Source organism: Lissotriton vulgaris, chromosome 6 (assembly GCF_964263255.1).
Source record: "Lissotriton vulgaris chromosome 6, aLisVul1.2, whole genome shotgun sequence".
In the NCBI taxonomy this organism is placed as follows: domain Eukaryota; kingdom Metazoa; phylum Chordata; class Amphibia; order Caudata; family Salamandridae; genus Lissotriton; species Lissotriton vulgaris.
The window spans coordinates 364,552,360-364,572,560 of NC_141694.1; the positions used below are offsets into that span (position 1 = coordinate 364,552,360).

The following is a 20,201-nucleotide window of genomic DNA, read 5'->3' on the forward strand; positions in this document are numbered from 1 at the left end:
ATAAAGCAGGTTCATGACATTATCAATTCTTTGGCATTCCAGTTGTAGCCGATAAGATGGTTCATGCCTGCCCCCTGTCATGGAGTCCTCGATAACTAACAAGTGGGAAGCCAAGCAGTAGAGCCTAATGTCTGCCTCCCCATCCCTCCCTCGTAGACTGATCAGCGACACTTGCACAAGGGACGGCATCTACAACGGAAGGAGTGGGTCAAGGTTGTCACTCTGGTGAACCAAGAGTTCAAGATGTGGAATGGGAAATTTTGCAAACTATACAAGAAGCATTGGAGCACCATCATTTTAACCAGGGCTACCCTTCTAGTTTATTCAGTGGGAGTTTGGACCAGATATGTAGGTCCTTAAGGAGGTTGTGACTGTTCCTATTTCTCTACTTCTTCTGCTGTTAAGGGTATTTCAAGATCTGCTCGCTGGGCTTCCATAAGCTGTGGGAGGGATATCTCTGTAAGAAGTAGCCAGGCCAGTTCCTGGTGTGCCATGGGCACTGGGCATATAACAGAGTAGTAGTCTACAAATACGTCCGATATCTCTGCAGAGGTATGCACCTTGTGTCCAAAATTATCATTAATGGAAGGGACTCGTTTGGAGCTCTCATCTCGTGTGGCCAACCAGTGGAGGCGCTTCACACTCTTGTCCCCATAATCATACACTATTCTGATGGATGTATGCCAACTCTACCATGCCTCCTCCATCTTGAGGTGGCGTAAAGCGGTTCTATTGAGTTTTGAGTTCTCCCTTTGATGCCACACTCTCCATCCATCCATCACAGAGGCCCAGCAAAGCCATCCATGATCCCAACGCCTTAGCTGTCTCTACCTGGTGTCTTGTGGGGGGACCTCAAGAGTCTGTCGTTAGGTCGGTGTGGCATTAAAGTCCCCGCTTAGGATAGTAACCCCTGGTTGTAATCCCGGTAACATGTCTGTCAGCACAGCTAATGTTTGGGTATGCAGCTGGGGTGGCACATAAATGCTAAGGATATTATAACGTGTGCACTCTGCTATTATCTCAATTCTCTCTCAGTGGCCATATACATCTTGGAAGGTAGGCACTACCACCAGTGAAAAGGTCATGTGAAGGAGAATAGCCACCTCCCCTCGATCCCCTAGTGAATCCGGCGTGGAAGACCCAGTCATATCCAAACCTTTGTAGGAGAGGACACTGAGAGGCCAGGAGGTGTGTCTCCTGTATGAACAGTATATCCGGTGTGCGCCATTTGGCAAAGTGAGGGATTACCGTACGTTTATTGCGGTCAAGGCGGTTTATGTTCCAGAACATAACTTGGAAGTCAGTCATGCAGTCCTGGGATTGACAAGTTGAGTGGGTCATCACCTGGAGATGGCTTGAGAAAGGGTGCAGAGGAACCCCAACCACAACCTCAAAATATATTACAGGGCATTTGAGGCAGACCTCCTCCTATATAGGATCTCTTACATTCCTCACTTGGAGCTCCTCTATCTAATAGCCTCCAACCAATATCATGTCTGCCGCAACACCGTGGGCTCCCCTCCAGGAGCCCGGTTAAAAGTGTATCCCCTACAGCAGCAAGCCTCTGACCTCAGAGGCCCACCTCCCCTCCTGGACGCCACCAAGCATCTTGTACCCCAGGTAACTTGATGCTCCCTCATGGGGGATCGGTTGAAAATTTCCATCTCTCCAGGGAAGCTCCAGCCAGTGTCTGAAGAGTATGGGGAGCGGCCGCCTCGTTGGGATTTTGGTCTCCGTCACGGCTTGCCAAGTGCAGAGCCAGCAACCACCGATGAGGTTCCTCCCTCACCAAAGCTGGGAGGGTTGTGGCCCCATAGCTCTCGTTTTCCCGCAATACACTCCCAGGCGTCCCCCGGTGTCTCGAAAAAATAGGATTTGGAGTTATGGATCACTTTTAGCTTTACCAGGAAAATTAGCCGTTTTCCATAGTTTTGTTTTGAAAGCTTTGAATGGTTGGGTTGTTCCTGGACCATTTTGGTATAGTCAGGAAATAATATAATACAACTTGATTGAAAATGTAGGGGTCTGGTATTCAGGCACCGGGAGGATGGGAAGAACGCCTATTGCTTTATGCGGATGATATATTTTTATACTTATCTAGACCTTGTTTTTCCATCGCCCGGGTCCTCCATATTTTTGTTCTATTTGGCAGCTATTCGGGTTTCGCTATGAACAGGGCCAAATCGGTGGTTGTGCCCCTATCGGGACTCCCGCCGAGGCTGCCGCCTGGGTGTAGGACCCCGGTGGTGGAGGAAGGATTTGAATACCTTGGTCTGTACTTATTTCAAGACCCCCAATTATTCCTGCAAGCAAATCTCTATTCATTACTTGAGAGATTTCGAGCGGACGCAAGACATTGGAGCATGCTCCCCCTGACGCTGATGGGTAAGGCAGCATTGTATAAAATGATGACCCTACCGCGCCTTCTCTATGTCCTACAGAATACAACATTCCTGGTGCCAGATGTCTTCTTTAAGCAGATAGCCCAGGAACTCCGCAATTTAATCTGGCTAAGGGGGGTACCTAGGATAGCGCTGAACAAACTACAGAGAGGAATCTACGACGGGGGTCTTGCGGTCCCTGATGCTAAGCTGTATTACTGGGCCTCACAATTGTTAGTTATCAACAAATGGGCCTATACCGGCAGAGAGGAGCCAGCCTACAAGATGGATAGAGAGGCCATGTCCAATGGGAACCATGAGGCCCAGCTATACGCCCGGGGACGCATGCAAGCCTTACCAGCCACACAACAACAGTCATACAATGTTGGACTGCAGCCAATAAATTCATAGGGTGGCATCGCTGCCTGACGGCGATGACGCCATTATGGGTGGGTGACCTGCTGAGGGAGGAGGCTGGATTGGAGGGATTTGCGAGATGGTATCGATCATCTGGGCGACATATGGAGAGGTACAGCGTCCCTATCATTTGAGAAGTTACGAACTGAATTTAAGCTTACGCCTGCCCTGGCATTCCCCCATATGCGGCTTGTACATGCACTTCATAGACACATTAAGGCAGGAGAGGCTACTCTGGACTATTCACCCCTAGAGGATCCCCATACCAGACAGGGCGACCTCAACGATATACAAAAAATTAAATCACAATGCGCCGGACCCCCTGATACTCCTGCGAACGGCGTGGGAGGCCGATGTGGGTACTCTCGAGGACGAGGAGTGGACCGATGCGTTACAGGGGCCTTGGGAAATAGCGATCAGGACTAGATTTAGGCTGATACAACTCAGGATCCGGCCTTGCTCTTATTATCCCTGTACACTTTTAATCAAATGGGGCAAGGCAAACTCAGCGTACTGCATAAGGGGGTGTCGGCGGAGTGGTCATTCTTCCATATACTTTGGGACCGCCCAGTGATTGTGCATTATAGGCAAGGAGTGGCGGCAATAATGTCCAGGGTAATAGGAGTAGAGGTACAGGTGGAGGCCAAGGGTCTCCTACTGAGGATTAAGGGTGGGGAAGACTGGCCTAGGCACACAGGTATTTGGCTTGCCCTTGCAGCTTGGGTGGCAAAACGAAACATAGCATGCAAATGGGGGTCCTGCGGACCCCCGACCGTAGCCGAATGGGAGACAGACCTTGATTGGTGCTACCAAGCGGAAACAGTGATATATAAGCAGGAGGTGTAAGAAAAAAATTGATAAAATGTGGTCCCGCTGGGCGACGTAAAGAAACCTAGAAGGGGCCATACCAGGGGATGAGCCAGGGGTTGTGGATGTACCTTCAACATAGAGGCAATTTCATGTACAGACTGTCAGTCCCAGTTATGATAAAGGAGGTGATGTCCTGACGAAGCTGGGATGTGTTCTAAATGGGGCGCTGGCCTTGAACGCTGATTGGAACAACATTGTATTGCAATGGTTAATTATGTATACATGTAATGCATTATTTGAGATTTTCTTAGCCTGTTTTAATGAATAAAAAAAAAGATTTAAAACAGGGAAAATGTAGGGGTCTGTGGTTGCATGTTGCCCGTAATATACTGTCTCGATAATTCGAAATTTGGTGGCACTCCTGAAGGGGGGCACTGGGCAAGTGACTAGTGCGCACACTCCACCACGAACCACTAAGAAAGGGTGCCGTCCAGGATCCAGGACTTGACGCAGGTCTCTGAAAACCTTTGTGTGTGGGTCTCGGTTCCCTCGGGGAATCCTACAAAGCACAGGTTGTTCCGTCTGGATCGATTTTCAGTGTCTTCTGCTCAGGTTTCCAGCGTGCAGGTGGTGGATAGTAAGCTAGTCACTGTCGTTTTCAGATCCACCACTGTATTTTCCAAAGCAGCGACCCTCTCCTTCACTTATGTGACACTCCTAGCCACATTACGGAGATTGTGGCGGAAGAGGATGAAGCCCACCTCTTCCTCTCTGATTTTACCCTCGACTGCTTCACATTAAGTTTGGATCACCTTTAGAATTGGAATCACCTCTGTCCAATTGTCTCTGGGGGCCATCGATGGGGGACCATGCGGGCTCCAAGCCAGAGGTAGAGTATTTGTCAATCTTAGCCTGAGCCTACAAATGTGAGCCTTTGTCCTTGCCCATATTAACATTGGTGCCTATGGTTGCATCCCAGTATCCCAGTGGGCCCTCTGCAGCCCTCAGCAACTGTAGGTCAGGAGATTTACCACAGTGTGAAGAGGAGGGCCGGACAGAGGACAATACAAACATACCCGTTGCCAGGGAGTGTGTGAACGACTCCCTCTCCCCTCTCTCTCTCCAGCAGCTGGTAGCCTGGAAGGTTCTTGAGCCGCAACCATACTCAGAGGAAGACAGAACGGGCCCATGTTTCTTTAACTGGGCTGAGTTTGCTCCAAGCCCCGCCCACTCCGATGACTGTTCATTTGTAAGACGTTAGAATACACCAGAGCCTCTGAATTAAGTTTATATTCTTTTAATTATGTGATTAAATTAGTCTGTTTTAATGATGAGACGTATAATATCTAACATGGTGAGAGCACAATACATTTAATATGTTGAAAAAGGGGATTCATAAGTAAAGAGGGACAGCTCTATAGGAGAAACACACGTCTTCAAATAAAACAATACCTTAAGTACACACCTGAACTTCATTCTAGACTAGATAGCGAGTGCATATGTTATATGCATATTGTTTAATATCGCATGGAGTAAAAATAGTACAAGTTTATGAGTAGGGATGTAATGCTCGAGATGTAGCCTTGAGCAAAAGTATTTAATGGATATGGAATGTGTTTTTATTCAGCTTTATTTCTGCATTTCCTAAGACTTTGATTTAATATCATACCTTCTGTGCATATTGACAAATATGCAGCAGATGATAAAAACTCACGTATGGGCAGCATACAGAATATAGTAAATGAACCTGTCAATAAAGTGATTGTTTTACATTGAGAAGTTACAAGTCACTCAAATAGACAATGAGAGTGAAGATTAAGTTGTATTTGATGTAACTTGGAATCCCGAGGTGGATAACTTTATTTTATTGACAAAAACTCAGCTAACATTTTATTTTGTGTATTGCCCTTCTAAATCTCGTTCTCTTACTCAGATGAGCAGTGCAGGGGTAGAATAGTCATGTGCAGCTGCACAAAATATGGCCTCACCTGTCTTAGTCCCCTTTAAACTACTTGGCGCCCTACCAGCATTCCAACCACCCCTCCTTCGTCCAATCTAAAATAAAAGCGTAATGTTGTCCTTCCCTAGCAACCTCAGGAGAACCCTCCTTTCTCGCTCCCAAATAAATAAATAAAATACCTTAGGTCCCTCCAAGAAAAGATCTGCTTCTCTATGGAGAAACCTCCTTTACCTCACTCAACCTAAAAAAAAAAACTAAAAAAAACCATATGTTCTGCCACCGTCCACTTTCCCCTTTGCCGATGACCTCTGCTTCTACTCCTAGTATTAAAAGCAAACTGTCTGGAGTCCTGGCACTCTCCCCACCCCCCCCTCCTCTTCCTCTGTTCTGTCCAATATCAAAAACATACCTGCCATCCTGCTGCCCAAGCCTTCTATACTCATTAGATACATCCCCTCACCAATAATAACAATAGTAAGTATCTGGCATCTAGCCATTCTCCTTCACCACCCTCTGCAGGTTTCCTCCACCTCCCAACCTGAAGATATTGTCTCCGCTTTACATTGAGGGCGAGTCTGTGGGAGCTACTCGGCAGCCTGTCAGTACGGTTCTTCCAGACACATTACCCTGCTCCCTTGGGTCTCTGGAGCTTTGTGGAGGCAGCGGATCATCACCTGTTAGAATGTGGTCGTTGGGGCCTTGAAATGTCCTCCTCCGATGTCACAGCAGTGAAAAATGAAAACTTTTTTTTACTGCCTTTAAGTCAGTACTTATATGGATCCTGAACCCCAGTTACACGCCAATGGCTTCCAAAACAATCTTTTTTTCATAAGGGTACAACAGAATTTGCACTTTACCTTGATCCAGTAGATAAAGTTTAGAAAATCAGGGTTTTGGGTTGGGACGCTACTCTGCTTTCAAATTGGAGAATTTTTTTTTTAAATTACAGTTCTTGCTATAGGGTTTCAGGGACCTGTGAAGAGCTTAATGTCAGGTGATCAAAAGAAAGAGTGTATAAAACACTTATCTTTCCTGGAAAAAAACGTTACAGTGAAAGGAATATTTCAAGTATGGCAATAGCAAACATTTGACGAACATCATCTTTACAGTCTCTAACCACTGGAAACAATTCTTAATAACAGAAGAAATCACCTTACTTAAAAAAATATTCAAATCAAATGAACAAAAGAAGTAAGAAGACCTACCTTTGCGCCCAGGGTAAACATGTGGGTAATATTCGTAGTAAAGATCAGGCTGGTCGAGGTTTCCAAACGGCTCAAATTCCATTTCAGCATTTTGGAAGAGGCCCAGTTTCACCAAGAGGGCAAGTCTAACAAACCAGAGCTGAAAAACCACCAGGATCGCGTTAGTGGCCTCGAAAACTTTATTTACATTTTTTTGTATTTCCCAGAAAAAAATTAACATAACATAATTCACTGGCAGTGCAGGTGTTAGCAATGGTGCAGTAAAGTCACATAAGTAAGAGTAAAAAGACAGGGCAATCCCCATAAATCTTAAGAGTTGACAGAGAAAGTTATAGGTTAGTCCATTTTAAGGAAACATATATTCTTATGGACACAACAGCAATATCTTGGAGCAGTTGATTATCAACCTAATAGGATAGATAATATATTCTGGAGTCACTCAGCATCTTGTATAGCATCTACAAATTAATTCTATGTGCGGTTTTGATAAAAGTGAAATGCATCCACCAGATTCCTCAGAACATGATGAACCAGAGTGGCTAGATTGGTACAGCTGGAAGCAGCCAGAAGATGACAATAAAATTCTACACCGCAAACAATTCAAACAGCACAAGTCTAGACAGGCACCTGGATATCGTAACAGAGATACGTAGACCAAGGAGGAAAACTGATATTGCTAGGAAGATCCAATGAAAGCACTCATAGTGCCAACAATCGTAGACTTTGGATATCTTACCATTCTGATACTACATGCAGACCAGTGTCTCCCAATAAGGTGCAATGACTACATCTAATTTGGTGGGATCAATAGCATGGAGTTCCTACTGGTGTGGAATACTCTCGCATGTAAGAACCTTTATTGAATCGGTTTATGACTGGCTATGGAGAGAGATCTTTGATCAAGCTGAAGCAGTCTTTCAAATCAGGTGGGGACATTTGGTAAAATGTCGTGATTTTCATTCTTTACAATGTCTTCTAGGTTGGAAAGACTTTACAAAGAGAAACTTTACAAGAAGTTTAGCCTTAGATCTGCCTTCAACCATGCAGTAAAACTGCCTTGTATCTCCTTTTTTCTCCGTCTACTTAATGGCCGCTTCACTACTAGTAAATGGAAACATAGCAGCACAGGTACTCACTATACTCACTATCTAAAAGTACCTGTCTGCTGCTCAGAAGTGCTGGTACTTAAATAAGTATAGTGGTCATGCTGAGAAATGATCGCACTCTCATTTTCATAATCTAACCAGAGATCACGTTTTCTGGAATAAGTAAGAACTACTGCTAGCAGCAAGGAAACCCCCTAACTCTCCTTTTAAAGCCACCAAAACGGCATGAGATGAAAGATGAAGCATCTGCATCAACATAAAGAACCCACATAAACTGAATTTTTCAATTAGGCTACCATACAAATGTTAACATTCAGAGGTATTTGTTAGAAATGGGGTTTCTGCTTGGCTAGGGTATGTACCCAAGCCACGCAGAATTCAGCACTCTAGTCAGTATAAGGGGATTTCACGTCTAAAATAACCCTTGCTCATCCCCTTGGTAGTTTGAGACGAGCAGTCAGGATTATCTTAGAGGCAATGTGTTAAGCATTTGCACATAATAAGGAATATGCTACTTACCAGTATGCATCTGTTCTTGGCATGTAGAGCTGCAGAGTCGTACACTATGCATTAGATCGCCACCTGGTGTTGGGCTCGGATGATTGCAGGTTGTTGTCTTCTTGGAGAAGTCTTTGTAGTCACAATATAGGTGACTCCTGCCTTAGACAATACTGCGCATGGGCATCAGCTCCATCCTTAGATTGTTTTTCGCCAGGATGGGAAATGATGGAGTTAGTAGAGATACAGTAAGATGCGTGTGCATCTATGCAAGATGAGAACTGGAATGGATATAAGTCCGGGGAGGAGGGAGGGCGTGTACGACTCTGCAGCTCTACATGCCAAGAACAGATGCATACTGGTAAGTAGCATTTTCCGTTTGAGGCATATGAGCTGCAGATCGTACACTGTGCATCGATTGTGCAGCAGTGTCTCACCTAGCGGTGGTCACTTATATCCATTGCAGTAGTCTGAAATAGTGTTCTAAGGACAGCTTGGCCTACTGCAGCTTGCTGCTTGGCTTGCACGTCAACACAATAGTGTTTAGTGAAGGTGTGTGGTGTAGACCATGTTGCTGCCTTACATATGTCCTCCAAAGGTATATTTCCTAAGAAAGCCATAGAGGCTCCTAGTTTGCGAGTGGAGTGTGCTCTAGGAGGAACTGTTAGTGTGCGTTTAGCTTTTTGATAGCATATTTGTATACACTTTACAATCCAGCTGGCAACCCCACCTTTAGAGATAGGGTTGCCTTTGTGTGGAGAAGAGAAAGATACAAACAATTGTTTTGTCATTCGAAAGGATTTAGTTATATCTATGTAGTAAAGTAGAGCTCTTTTAACATCTAAGATGTGTAAGACCCTCTCTGCTACAGAGTCTGGGTTTTGGAAAAACACAGGTAACTCTACAGATTGGTTTAGGTGAAAAGGTGAGATAACCTTTGGTAGAAATTTTGGATTAGATCTGAGAACCACTTTATTGGGATGTATTTGAAAAAATGGTTCTTGTATAGTGAACGCTTGTATTTCACTTACTCTTCTGAGAGAGGTGATGGCAACAAGGAAAGCAGTTTTCCATGTGAGAAATTGCAGTTCACATTTATGCAGAGGCTCAAAAGGGGGTCCCATAAGTCTTGTAAGGACAAGATTTAGGTTCCATACAGGAGAAGGTGGCAGTCTGGGAGGGATTATTCTCTTTAATCCTTCCATGAATGCTTTGATTGCAGGTACTCTAAAAAGAGACAGGTGTTGCCTGTTTTGTAAATAGGCTGCAATTGATGCAAGATGTTGGCGTATGGAAGAGTATGCCAAATTAGACCTTTGTAGATGTAAAAGGTAACAAATGATATTTTGGATGGAGGCATCCAGTGGATCAATGTGATTATGTTTGCAATAAATTGCAAATCTTTTCCATTTAGCGGCATAACACGCGCTGGTAGTAGGTCTTCTGGCCTCTTTAATGATGTTCATGCAGTCTGGTGGTAGGTTGAGATAACCAAACTCTAAGACTTCAGAAGCCAGATCTCCAAATTCAGTTGGTTTCTGATTTCTCCATGGGTCTGTGTTAACAGCGAGGGTGTGAGCTGTAACTTTTGAAGGGGAACCAGGGAGAGGTCTAGTAGTGTGGTGAACCACGGCTGGCGTGCCCACGTGGGAGCTACTAGTATGAGCTTGGGAGACTGTTGTTTGAGCTTGCGCGCCACTAGTGGAAGGAGGGGGAGAGGCGGAAAAGCGTACGCAAATCTTCCTGACCAGTTCATCCATATTGCATTGCCCTTGGACCGTGGGTGTGGGAACCAGGCGGCGAAGGTTGGGCATTTTTCATTTTCATGGGTGGCAAACAGGTCTATGTGTGGGTGCCCCCACTGCTGGAAGAATGGCTGAAGAACTTGTGGATGTAGCTCCCATTCGTGAATCTGTTTTGACTGCCGACTTAACAGATCCGCTATCTGATTGTGAACCTCTGGAAGGTGTTCCGCTAACAGATATATGTTTTGAGGAATGGCCCATCTTCAAATGTTCTAAGCGAGCTGGGACAGTTGCAGAGAGTGTGCCCCCCCCTGTTTTTGTATATAGTACATCGCTGTCATATTGTCCGTCCGGATTAAGACAGCTTTGTTCTGTACTTGAAGTTGAAAAGTTTTTTTGTTTTTTTTTAAACCTTTATTGCAACACTCTGAAAGTACAAGTATGGGCCTACAACCGCAGGGGCCGGCCGCTAGTTATAAATGTAACCAATCATAGCACGGTTTAACACAGCATCAGCCGACAGCCCTGAGGTCCGGCAGCAATTCAGGATGAAGTTTGTCTTGGAACGTATGAATAGGGTACAGGATATAATAAAGGTTCCATTTTATATTATAGAAATAGACGGATCAGGTGCCATACAATCGAGCTAAAGGAGACGGGGGACAGGCCAAGAAACAGGATATATACCAGAAACAACAATATGAGGAACCCTGGCGCCAATGCTTATGAATCGAAGTGAACAACAATACCGGGTACAGTTTCGTAAGCGCCGGTTCCCAGATCCTGCCCACCCGGACTTTCGATTAACCTAGGAAGCGTGAGCACAAAATTCCAGAACACAGTGTAGTCAGAATAGCACACAGACGATACTGACCCGAAAGGAAAGAAAGGGAAGGGAGAAAAAGGCCATAGAAAATAAGAAAGGCAAAATAAAGAACCCCCCCCGTCCAACCCCCCACCCTGCACCCCTGCCGATGGCTATAGCCTAACCCCACTAGCAGCGTGCCTGTCGCCCTAAAAAACGAAAACCCCTAAAAGAAGGGAAAGAAAGAGGAAAAACGGGGGAGGGCCTAGTAGTACATGCCCCCAGCCCCTTAATCCCCCCCGCCAGAAACAGGCACCCCCTATCGCAAAGAGACGGATGTGGAGCGAGCCTTATGAGAGAAATTAGGGGGCACCGTAACACACCGCCCAGCCTCTTAAATCAAATCAGCACAAATCGAACAGTCATAATACCATTTCAAACCGCCCGAGTTGAGTAATCTCACCCCTGACCCTTCCGGACCAGCACCCAAGCCCTCCCCAACGAGACCCAAGGGCATACAAGCAAGTCATAGAGGAGAGGGAAGTCATCGAGAGTCAATCCGTTACCACTTGCAGCAAGTAAGTCCACAGGAGCTTCAGGTGCAGGAAGCCTCCCTCTCCCAACAAGACAGTCTCGATGTTTCTTGCCCCGGGGTCGCAACGTTTCCAAAAAGAGGGGGGAGACGATCACCAGATGAAAAAGAGTCTACAACACAAGTCTCCGGGGGTAGGAAGCCAGTCAATACCTCAAGAGTCAATAACGGTGGAAGGTGCAGTGGCACTCTCACGACCTCCAGGACACCATCTTCCAGGGCTTCATCCGATGATTCCAATACTTGCATTCCCATGGGTTTCTTGCAGTGAGTCAAAATGGCCGCTGCTTGAATGGCTACGGATGGTAGTTCCATTAGTGGGGCAGGGTCCGGTACAATAAGCAGCATCCCAGATAGGCTTACATCCATTTTATTCATGGAGACAGTCATTTGTGATTGAAGCGCCCAGAGTTCCGCCAGCAATGTCCTCAGCGATGGCTCGGACACATTTCGGTCCATGGTCTCACGCCCGAGACCGATCACAATCACCTCCCGAGTGAATTGGTGTCTCCAGGGGGGACAGACAGGGATCACGAGAGGGCAAGCGTGGACGGTGATCAGTCGTTCTCCACAGCCGCGATCACCCGGCTTAACGCCGCAGGCCGGGGCCCCGATCCGCCGAGCCCCGGAGGGAGCCGGCACCGGGTCTGCGGGACGGGAACCCCCACCTGCCGTCGGGAGCAAGCAAGGTCACCTCTCCATCAGTGCTGAGCAAAGAGAACAATCACTGCCAATTCCTGGCGCAAAAGAAGCCTCCACTACGATTGACCGGACGCTGCCTGGGTCTCTCAGCCATTGTTGTTGCACTACCACCTGGCCATGCAGATACTCGAGGCCCCGGCTTCACCGCTGGAGTAGGCCGCAATCTTCAACTCGGTGTAACTCCGTGAAACCGGCCGATAAAAATTCCCGGATTTCACCCTCGGAGTGAGGAACTGTTCATGTACGCAGGGGCTGGGCGTAAAATCAGGATATTGTGCAGGATCTTGCAGCGGGATACGGAGGTCGGCGGAGCCGGGAGCCTAAGCAGCCATCTTGTTTGCCGTCGTAGCTCCTCCCCACCTCACCTTGTTTGCCATGAAGCTGTCTGTAGTGAGTGCCTGCTATGCACCGTTACAGTGCCATCATCGCTCTGCATTCCACCAGCATCATTTTGCCTCTTCATTGCAGCAGGAGCCCACCCTACTCATTGCCCGGCGGAGGTCACTCCGAATCTAACCGGCTCCATCTCACCTCTTCGTTGCAGCAGGTGTCCACCCTGCTCGTTCGAAGTTGAAAAGTTTTGAGTGCTAAGAATATCGCTAGCAACTCTAGATGGTTGATATGGAACAGGTTTTGCTGGTTGTTCCATCGACCTTGAGTAGTATGGTGTAAGAGATGGGCTCCCCATCCTGTGAGGGATGTCTCTGTTGTATCAGGCTCGAGGAACAGCCATCCTCTTGTCAAGTTTTTGGTGTTCCACCATTGCAGAGAGCGATCGTACGGCTGTCTACCAACACCAGGTCTGTGAGCTGAACTTGAGCCTGATTCCACTGTTGTGCCAGACATTCCTGTAATGGACGCATTTGCAGTCTTGCATGTGGTACTATGAAGATGCAGGATGCCATCATGCCTATTAACCTCATGAACACTCTTGCCTGGAGAGATTGTTGGTGTTGGAAAGTTGAGACCAAGGCTTGAATGCTCTGTATCCTGGCTGGACTGGGATACACTAGAGCTGTAAACGTGTTTATGGTAGCTCCTAGATACTGATGCACGTGCGAAGGCTCCAGGTGTGACTTTGTGTAGTTGATTGTAAACCCTAAGTTGTGCAAGAGTTGAATTGTCTGCTGAGTGTGTTGTACACATTGGTGGAATGACTTGGCTTTTATGAGCCAATCGTTCAGATAGGGGAAGACGTGTATCTGTTGTCTTCTGAGATGTGCTGCTACTACTGCTAAGCACTTTGTGAACACTCGTGGTGCTGTTGTGACACCAAAAGGAAGGACTTTGAACTGATAGTGTTGTCCTTGTATTACAAACCATAGGTACTTCCTGTGAGCTGGATGTATTGGGATGTGAAAATAGGCGTCCTTCAAATCCAGTGTTGAAAGGAAATCGCCTTGTTGCAGTAGTGGGAGCACTTGTTGCAGAGTGATCATATGAAAATGATCTGATTGTATGTAATGGTTGAGGGGCCTGAGGTCGAGAATTGGTCGCAGTGTCCCGTCCTTTTTGGGAATTAGGAAATACAGCGAGTAAACCCCTTTTCCTTGTTCTTCTAATGGGACTAGTTGAATAGCATCTTTTTGTAGAAGTGCTATAACTTCTTGTTGAAGCAGAGTCAGGTGATCTGTAGACATAGGACGCTGCCTGGGTGGTATGTTTGGGGGGGTTGCTCTAAGTTCTAGGCAGTAGCCATGTTGGATAATCTGTCTCACCCACCTGTCCGTTGTAATGGAGTTCCAGACAGGCAGGAACTGTGTTAATCTGCCCCCCACAGGAGTGGAATGCTGTTGGGGGAGCAGAGGTAAGTCACTGTTTAGTTGTGGAGGAGGAGCGATTGCTGTTGTTACCGCATCCTCTTCCCTTGTTATTATTGCCCCTGTATCCTCCTCTAAAATAACCTTTGTTAGAGGATGTTTGAGTCTGCGTCTTGAAAGATGTTGTTGTATCTGCTCCAGTTTGTTTGGAGCCTCCTCTATAAAATGAGCGACGAAAAGAACCTCTAGTCTGTGTGGACTGTAGAGCTCCCATTGACTTTGCATTGTCTGTGTCTGTGTCTTTCTTCATTTTCTCCAGTGTAGTGTCTACTTCTGGGCCAAATAATTGGTTTTGGTCGAAAGGCTGGTTCAAGATTGTGGATTGCACCTCTTGTTTGAACCCAGAAATGCGTAACCACGCATGTCTTCTGAGTATGACACTAGTATTTACGGCTCTAGCAGCTGTGTCTGCGACATCTAGGGTACATTTTATTGAGGCATTTGAGATTAATTAGACTTCTTGTATGAGCTTTGTTGCCTGATCTTTATATTGATCTGGAAGGTGTTGTAGTAGTGTCTCTAATTGGTCGTAATGAGCCCTGTCATAACGTGATAGAAGGGCTTGCGTATTGGCAATGCGCCATATATTTGTGGCTTGTGCCGCTATTCTTTTACCTGACGCATCAATAACTTTGGATTCCTTGTCAGGTGCGGGCGTTTCACCAGAAGTCTGTGAATTCACTTGTTTTCTTGCATTGGACACTACTAAAGAGTCTAATGGAGGGTGTCCTTTAATATAGGTTGGATCAGTGGGTGCAGGCCTATATTTCTTTTTTATACTTGGGTTTAGTACCCTAGTGCGTACAGGATCTTTGAATATTTCTGGAGCATGCTTAATGACTCCCTTGATCATGGGAAGAATTTGAGTAGATCTGTGTGATGGCTCAAATGTGTCTAATAGAAAGTCTTCAATAATGTCATCAGAATGCATTGTAACATTGTGGTAAAGAGCAGCTCTGTGTAAGAGGTGGTTAAAACCAATGCTGTCTTCTGGTGGAGAAGGCTTTGACGGGTATAACTGTGGATCAGGGATATCAGGCACATTATGTGGTGGAAAAGTGTAGACATCCTCATCTAAAGGATATGTATTTGGGTCCACATGTGGATCCTCCCCACCACCTAAGTCATTCTCCTCATCAGTCTGCGGTGAATGTAATGATGCAGGAGAGGGGACAGGAGAGATTTGAGGTGATATGTAAGGAGGGACAGGAGAGGAAGGAGATACAGGAGTTGGAGGGTGCATAGGAGAAGTTGCACAGTCCTTCTTCTTGGCAGGAACCACAGGTGAAGGTGGTGTTTCTGCTGGTCTCTTTTTATGAGGTATAGCACCTACATGTCCAGTCTTTGGGTTTATGTAGATCTCCTTTTGTTTAGGATCTGGTCTAAACAGTTCATCTTCCTCTACAACCTTCTTCGCCGTCGACTTTTTCGGTTCCGACAGCTGTTGTTTTTGGCGTTTTGCCTTGGGAGGTGTTACAGCGTCCTGTGGCAAAGTTTTCGGTGCCGAAGGTGTTGTTTTCGGCTTGGTAGGCGTGTCCGAGCACTTGGGAACCCCTGAATCAGGCCTTGTGAGTGTTGGCACCGGAGCGGGATTCTTCGGAGTGGAAGCTGGCCTAGTCGGCTTTGTGGCGTCGGGCGCTGGCTTTCCCTCTTTAGGTTTGGAAGGGGACGGCTTCGGAGCCGGAGCTTCTTTCGGTGCCTGTACCTCTTCGGCACTGAAGGATCTTTTACTTTCGGTGCCGAAGGGTCTTTCGCTTTCAGTGTCGAAGGGTCTTTCGCTTTCGGTGCCAAAGGGTCTTTTGGCTTCGGTGCTGATGGAGGTGGTGGTATCGCCACGTGTGGTTTTCTCGGTGCCGAAGCACCGGAAGGCGTAGTTATTTTCTTCGGAGCCGAGCTCGAAGGCTAGGCTTTATAAGGAGGTACTTGGTCTCGACTAGGCCCCTTGGGCGGAGTGCTGACTTTCGCCTTTGGCTTGGGCAGTGCATGTGGTGTAGGGGCAGAAGTACTCACGGGTTGACGTGATGGAATCGAGTCGTCCGAGTCCTCTGCCTCTGATATGATCTGGAGATCGGGCGAATCTTCTTCCGGAACGAGCGGAACCTCGTCGTCGAAGATATCCTCCGGTGCTGGGGCTGATCTCCTCATTTCGTGTCGACGGGCCCTCCGATCCCGGATGGTCTTTTTCGATCGGAAGGATGCACAAGCTGTGCAGATCGACTCGTCGTGATCTGGCGATAGACAGAGGTGGCAAACCTCGTGGTGATCGCTATGTGGAAATTTTGCTCGGCATACCGAGCATTTCTTGAACGGAGTTCTTTCCATGTGTTGTAGGCCGCACGGCATCGATAGGCCCAGCGGCCCACGTTGATGAACCGGAATCAAGTCGATGGAGTTGAAAGTTGTATCCGATGTCGATATCAGTTATAGGAAGTTTTGCGCTTCAAAGTTGCTGAAAAGGGTTTTTCTAGCCGGAGCGGAGAAACTTTCATCCGAACCCAGTGGCGGAAAAAACAATCTAAGGATGGAGCCGATGCCCATGCGCAGTATTGTCCAAGGGAGGAGTCACCTATATCGTTACTACAAAGACTTCTCCAAGAAGACAACAACCTGCAATCATCCGAGCCCAACACCAGGTGGCGATCTAATGCATAGTGTACGATCTGCAGCTCATATGCCTCGAACACATTAATACAGTGCCAACACTACAAAAGGACACCAACCAGTTTCAGAAGAAATACCCAAAATGTATGAGTAAAACAGGGTCAAAATTATAAAAATCCAACATACAGTGGGAAAAATATAAATATTGCAAAAAAAGGTTTTATATACAGTTCCTTGAAGTTGATAGCTCAGTTGGGGCTATCACAGAGTTATGAACAAACAAATCCAACAGTTCCAGCCGGTCGCATGCCAGCTCTGGTGTCCGGGAAACCCTTAAAACAGTACCTTTGGAAATGCAGGGCGTCAGACCTAGTGGTGGGCTGCAAAGGAGCAGCGTCAGCAGGTGTCAGTTCCGAAAGTTGGCGCAGGAGTCGTCGTGCCCTCAAAGTCACATGCGTTGCAGGTTGAACTCCATGAGTCAAAGTCAGAAGCGCTGGCATCTGCTCTGTGTTCTCCACAAGAGGTGTCCACAGGTCACAGTACAGGCAGCGGCACTGGTGACAGCGTCGTCAGGGATAGCAGAGTGGCAGTGTGAAGCGAGGCAGTGAGGAGTGCGGTTCCCACAGGTCACGGTGCATGAAGAGGATCAGTGGTGTTGTCTTCGGGGAGTCCAGGGTTGGGGTGCAAAGTGTGGCGGTGCTCGGTGTTCTACGCGAGTGGTGTCCACAGGTCATGGTGCAGGCAGTGGCCATCAGTGATGGTGTCGTTGGGGATAACAGGGCGGCGGTGTGTAGTAAGGCCGTGCGGAGTGTGGTGCCCATAGATCACGGTGCAAGCAGTGGCTTGGTGCCGGTGGCGGACGTAGTCATCGGTGAGACCAGTTTTGAGGTGCAAAGTGCAGCAGTACTGTTAAAACCTAGACTGCAGTGTCAACATTATCGGCGCCATCTTGCCCCCTTTTCGAGCCCATTCGTGCGCGTAAGCGGCAGCCATTTTAAATGCCATGGCCTCTCTGCCCATCGCCGACAGCCAGCGCGTCTCTCTCTCTCTCTCTCCTGACCTCGCAGGCATCCCCCAGGAGCTGACAGCCCCCGCTCTCACATGCCTTGGGCCATAAACCCCTCTTCAGCACAACTCTGCCTCGGAACCCCATCCTGTTCCCAGCTCAACACCTCCCTCCATTCCTTTCATGATCCTGAGTCCTTTGATAAACCCCCCCCCCCCTTTTTCCTCTATGCCGATTGTCTTACTTCCCAGGCCGCCACCTGGCCCTGCGGATGCTGTTTATTGCTCCCCATACAGTAGGAAGCTTCTCCCATCAAAGGATCCCCGAGTTGATCAAAGCCCCCACCCCATGAGATCCGATCAACCACATACATTCCGTGAATCGGCGGAATGCCCAGCTGTGCAACAATCGTCACCTGTTGTGACCGGGGTGGGGACTTCCACTGTAAATGTGTGTGGGAACGGGCCTGAAGCGGGGATTCCGAGGATGTCCTTTCATACTTCAAAGCATTTGCAAGAATGTGCCACATGCAATAAACTGTAATAAAGATCATAAACCTGTGTATAAGAGGCCAGGCCTCAGAGATGCGGTTAGAGCACCTTGAGAAGATACCCTGTTGTCTGATTTGATGTGTTCTGCTCCGTCGGAATAAAACTTCTGTTTCCTGCCTTCCAGTCTCCAGCGCCTGCCTCTTTGTTTGGTAACTTGAGTGGTAATTGAGGCGGTTAACGCCGGGCAACTCTGAAAAAGGTCAACGGCCCTACCTTTTTCCGCAATTGGCGTCCCAAACGTGGGGCCCATCAGGGACTCGTGGATCCAGTGGGAGAGGTCCTGACGACAGAGTGAACGACTGCAACGATCGGGAGAGCTCCTGTCCGATACACCCTCGTCTGACAGCCGATCATCCGAACTTCACTGGTTCCGATCAGACCTCTCTCGAGTGATCTACGGTCCTGACTGGGAACCATCAGGAGTGCCGCGAAGATCACGAAGAATAGAGGACGATCGGGCGCTGGATTCGGAAGACAAGAAACTGTCCATGCGGTCCGGGTAAGGTCGTGTAAACGCGACAAATTGCGAAATGATTGTTTGATTTGGATAATACTAGTATTACTCTTTTGTTGGTTCTTTTGGAGATTCACTGTCTGCAAACGGAGAAACAACAGGCTCTCTCTTTGCAAGCAGTGAAGGATAGGTAACGCAGACTTTTGTCCCCGTTGTAATCCGTCGTGCCTATCTTCCTCCCCCACTGATTGATTGTTTGGCCCGAACTGTTGTTCGTGGATTGTTTTCTGGAGATTCTCTGTCTGCAAACAGGGAAGAACAGGTTCTCTCTTTGCAGGTAGTGAAAGGGTAGGTAACGCAGACTTTTGTCCCCGTTGTAACCCGTCGTGCCTACTTATTCTCCCCATTGATTGTTTGATTGACCGAACATTGACTGTTCGATATTGGTTCTTTTGAGGTATTCACCGCCCGCAAACAACGAAGAATAGAAATATTCTGTCTAGTCTTTGCACGCAGTGATAAGATAGGTAGTGCAGACTTTTGTCCCCGTTGTAATCCGTCATGCCTATCTTCTCCCCACTGATTGGTAGCCTGTTTAGCCCGGACCGCTTATTAGAGATGAACCATCCGGCTCCACTGGAAGGCACCCCTAATAAGGACATGTTTATGAAGCATGGATTGATCGCTATAGCTTATAGCAAGCTGTGGCATAAATATACGAAGAAGGATCGGGAAAGTCAGTGGCCACTGATAGGATCCTTCGACGAGGATAAAATAAGCGCGCTAGAAACAGCCCTTGGGAAACACAAGACAACGCCCACTATGCTTGATAGTCTTGGCATGTGGCGCAAAGAAACCGAACAGCGTAAAAAGAGAAATGAAAGTAGGTTGGGAAAAGAGCTTTGAAAGGCAGCCCCCCTAGCTGCCAAGAAATTAGAAGAAGAGATTAAGGAAAGAGAAGAAGCCAAACAGAAACTAGAGGTAGAAACATAAAGCCAGTGTCCGGTTAGAACGCCCTCTACGCTCTACCCTGAATTACCCTCAAAACAGCGAGCCAACGATGATCTCTTGTTAGCTCCTCCGATCATCTACATGCCCCCTCCATATGCCCCTTCCCAACCCTTAGCACAGCACTCGCTACCCCCAAGCACAGACGAAAGTGGTACCAGAGCTTCGGTCCCCATGGCCTCCGCGCCGGCCGAACCCCTTGTACTAGATACAGCACAAGCGACAGTATTAGATGACCCAGAGACCCGAAAGGCTGATTCCGCAAGAACGAACAGATTAAGCAAGGATGAGCGAGCAGGGATTGACAAGATAGTGAGGACACTGGTAGAAAGAAAGGAAAGTGAAGAGTACATCACGGATATGTTCAACTCATATGCAGGGAGCCACAGACGACATTTTGCCGTACGACTGTGTTATCATGCCCTGAATGCGTATGAGGACCGATATCGAGAAAAAGGTCCTGAGAGCCTAACGACTCTGTATAGAAAGGTCGATATTGGGGATGAGGGCGAGTGTGACGTGACGGACCTCCTTACGCGT

At 47.4% G+C, this 20,201-nt stretch overlaps 1 protein-coding gene across 1 annotated transcript in view; it reads right to left on the reverse strand.

Annotated features, from left to right (window-relative positions):
- The window catches only part of TRAPPC12 (trafficking protein particle complex subunit 12), an 856,088-nt gene that overhangs the window by 592,145 nt on the left and 243,742 nt on the right, over window positions 1-20,201 (reverse strand). Inside the window, exon 5 of the mRNA XM_086926387.1 lies at window positions 6,774-6,912. Coding sequence (XP_086782513.1) covers window positions 6,774-6,912 — 139 coding nt within the window. The remainder of the gene's footprint in view (window positions 1-6,773; window positions 6,913-20,201) is intronic.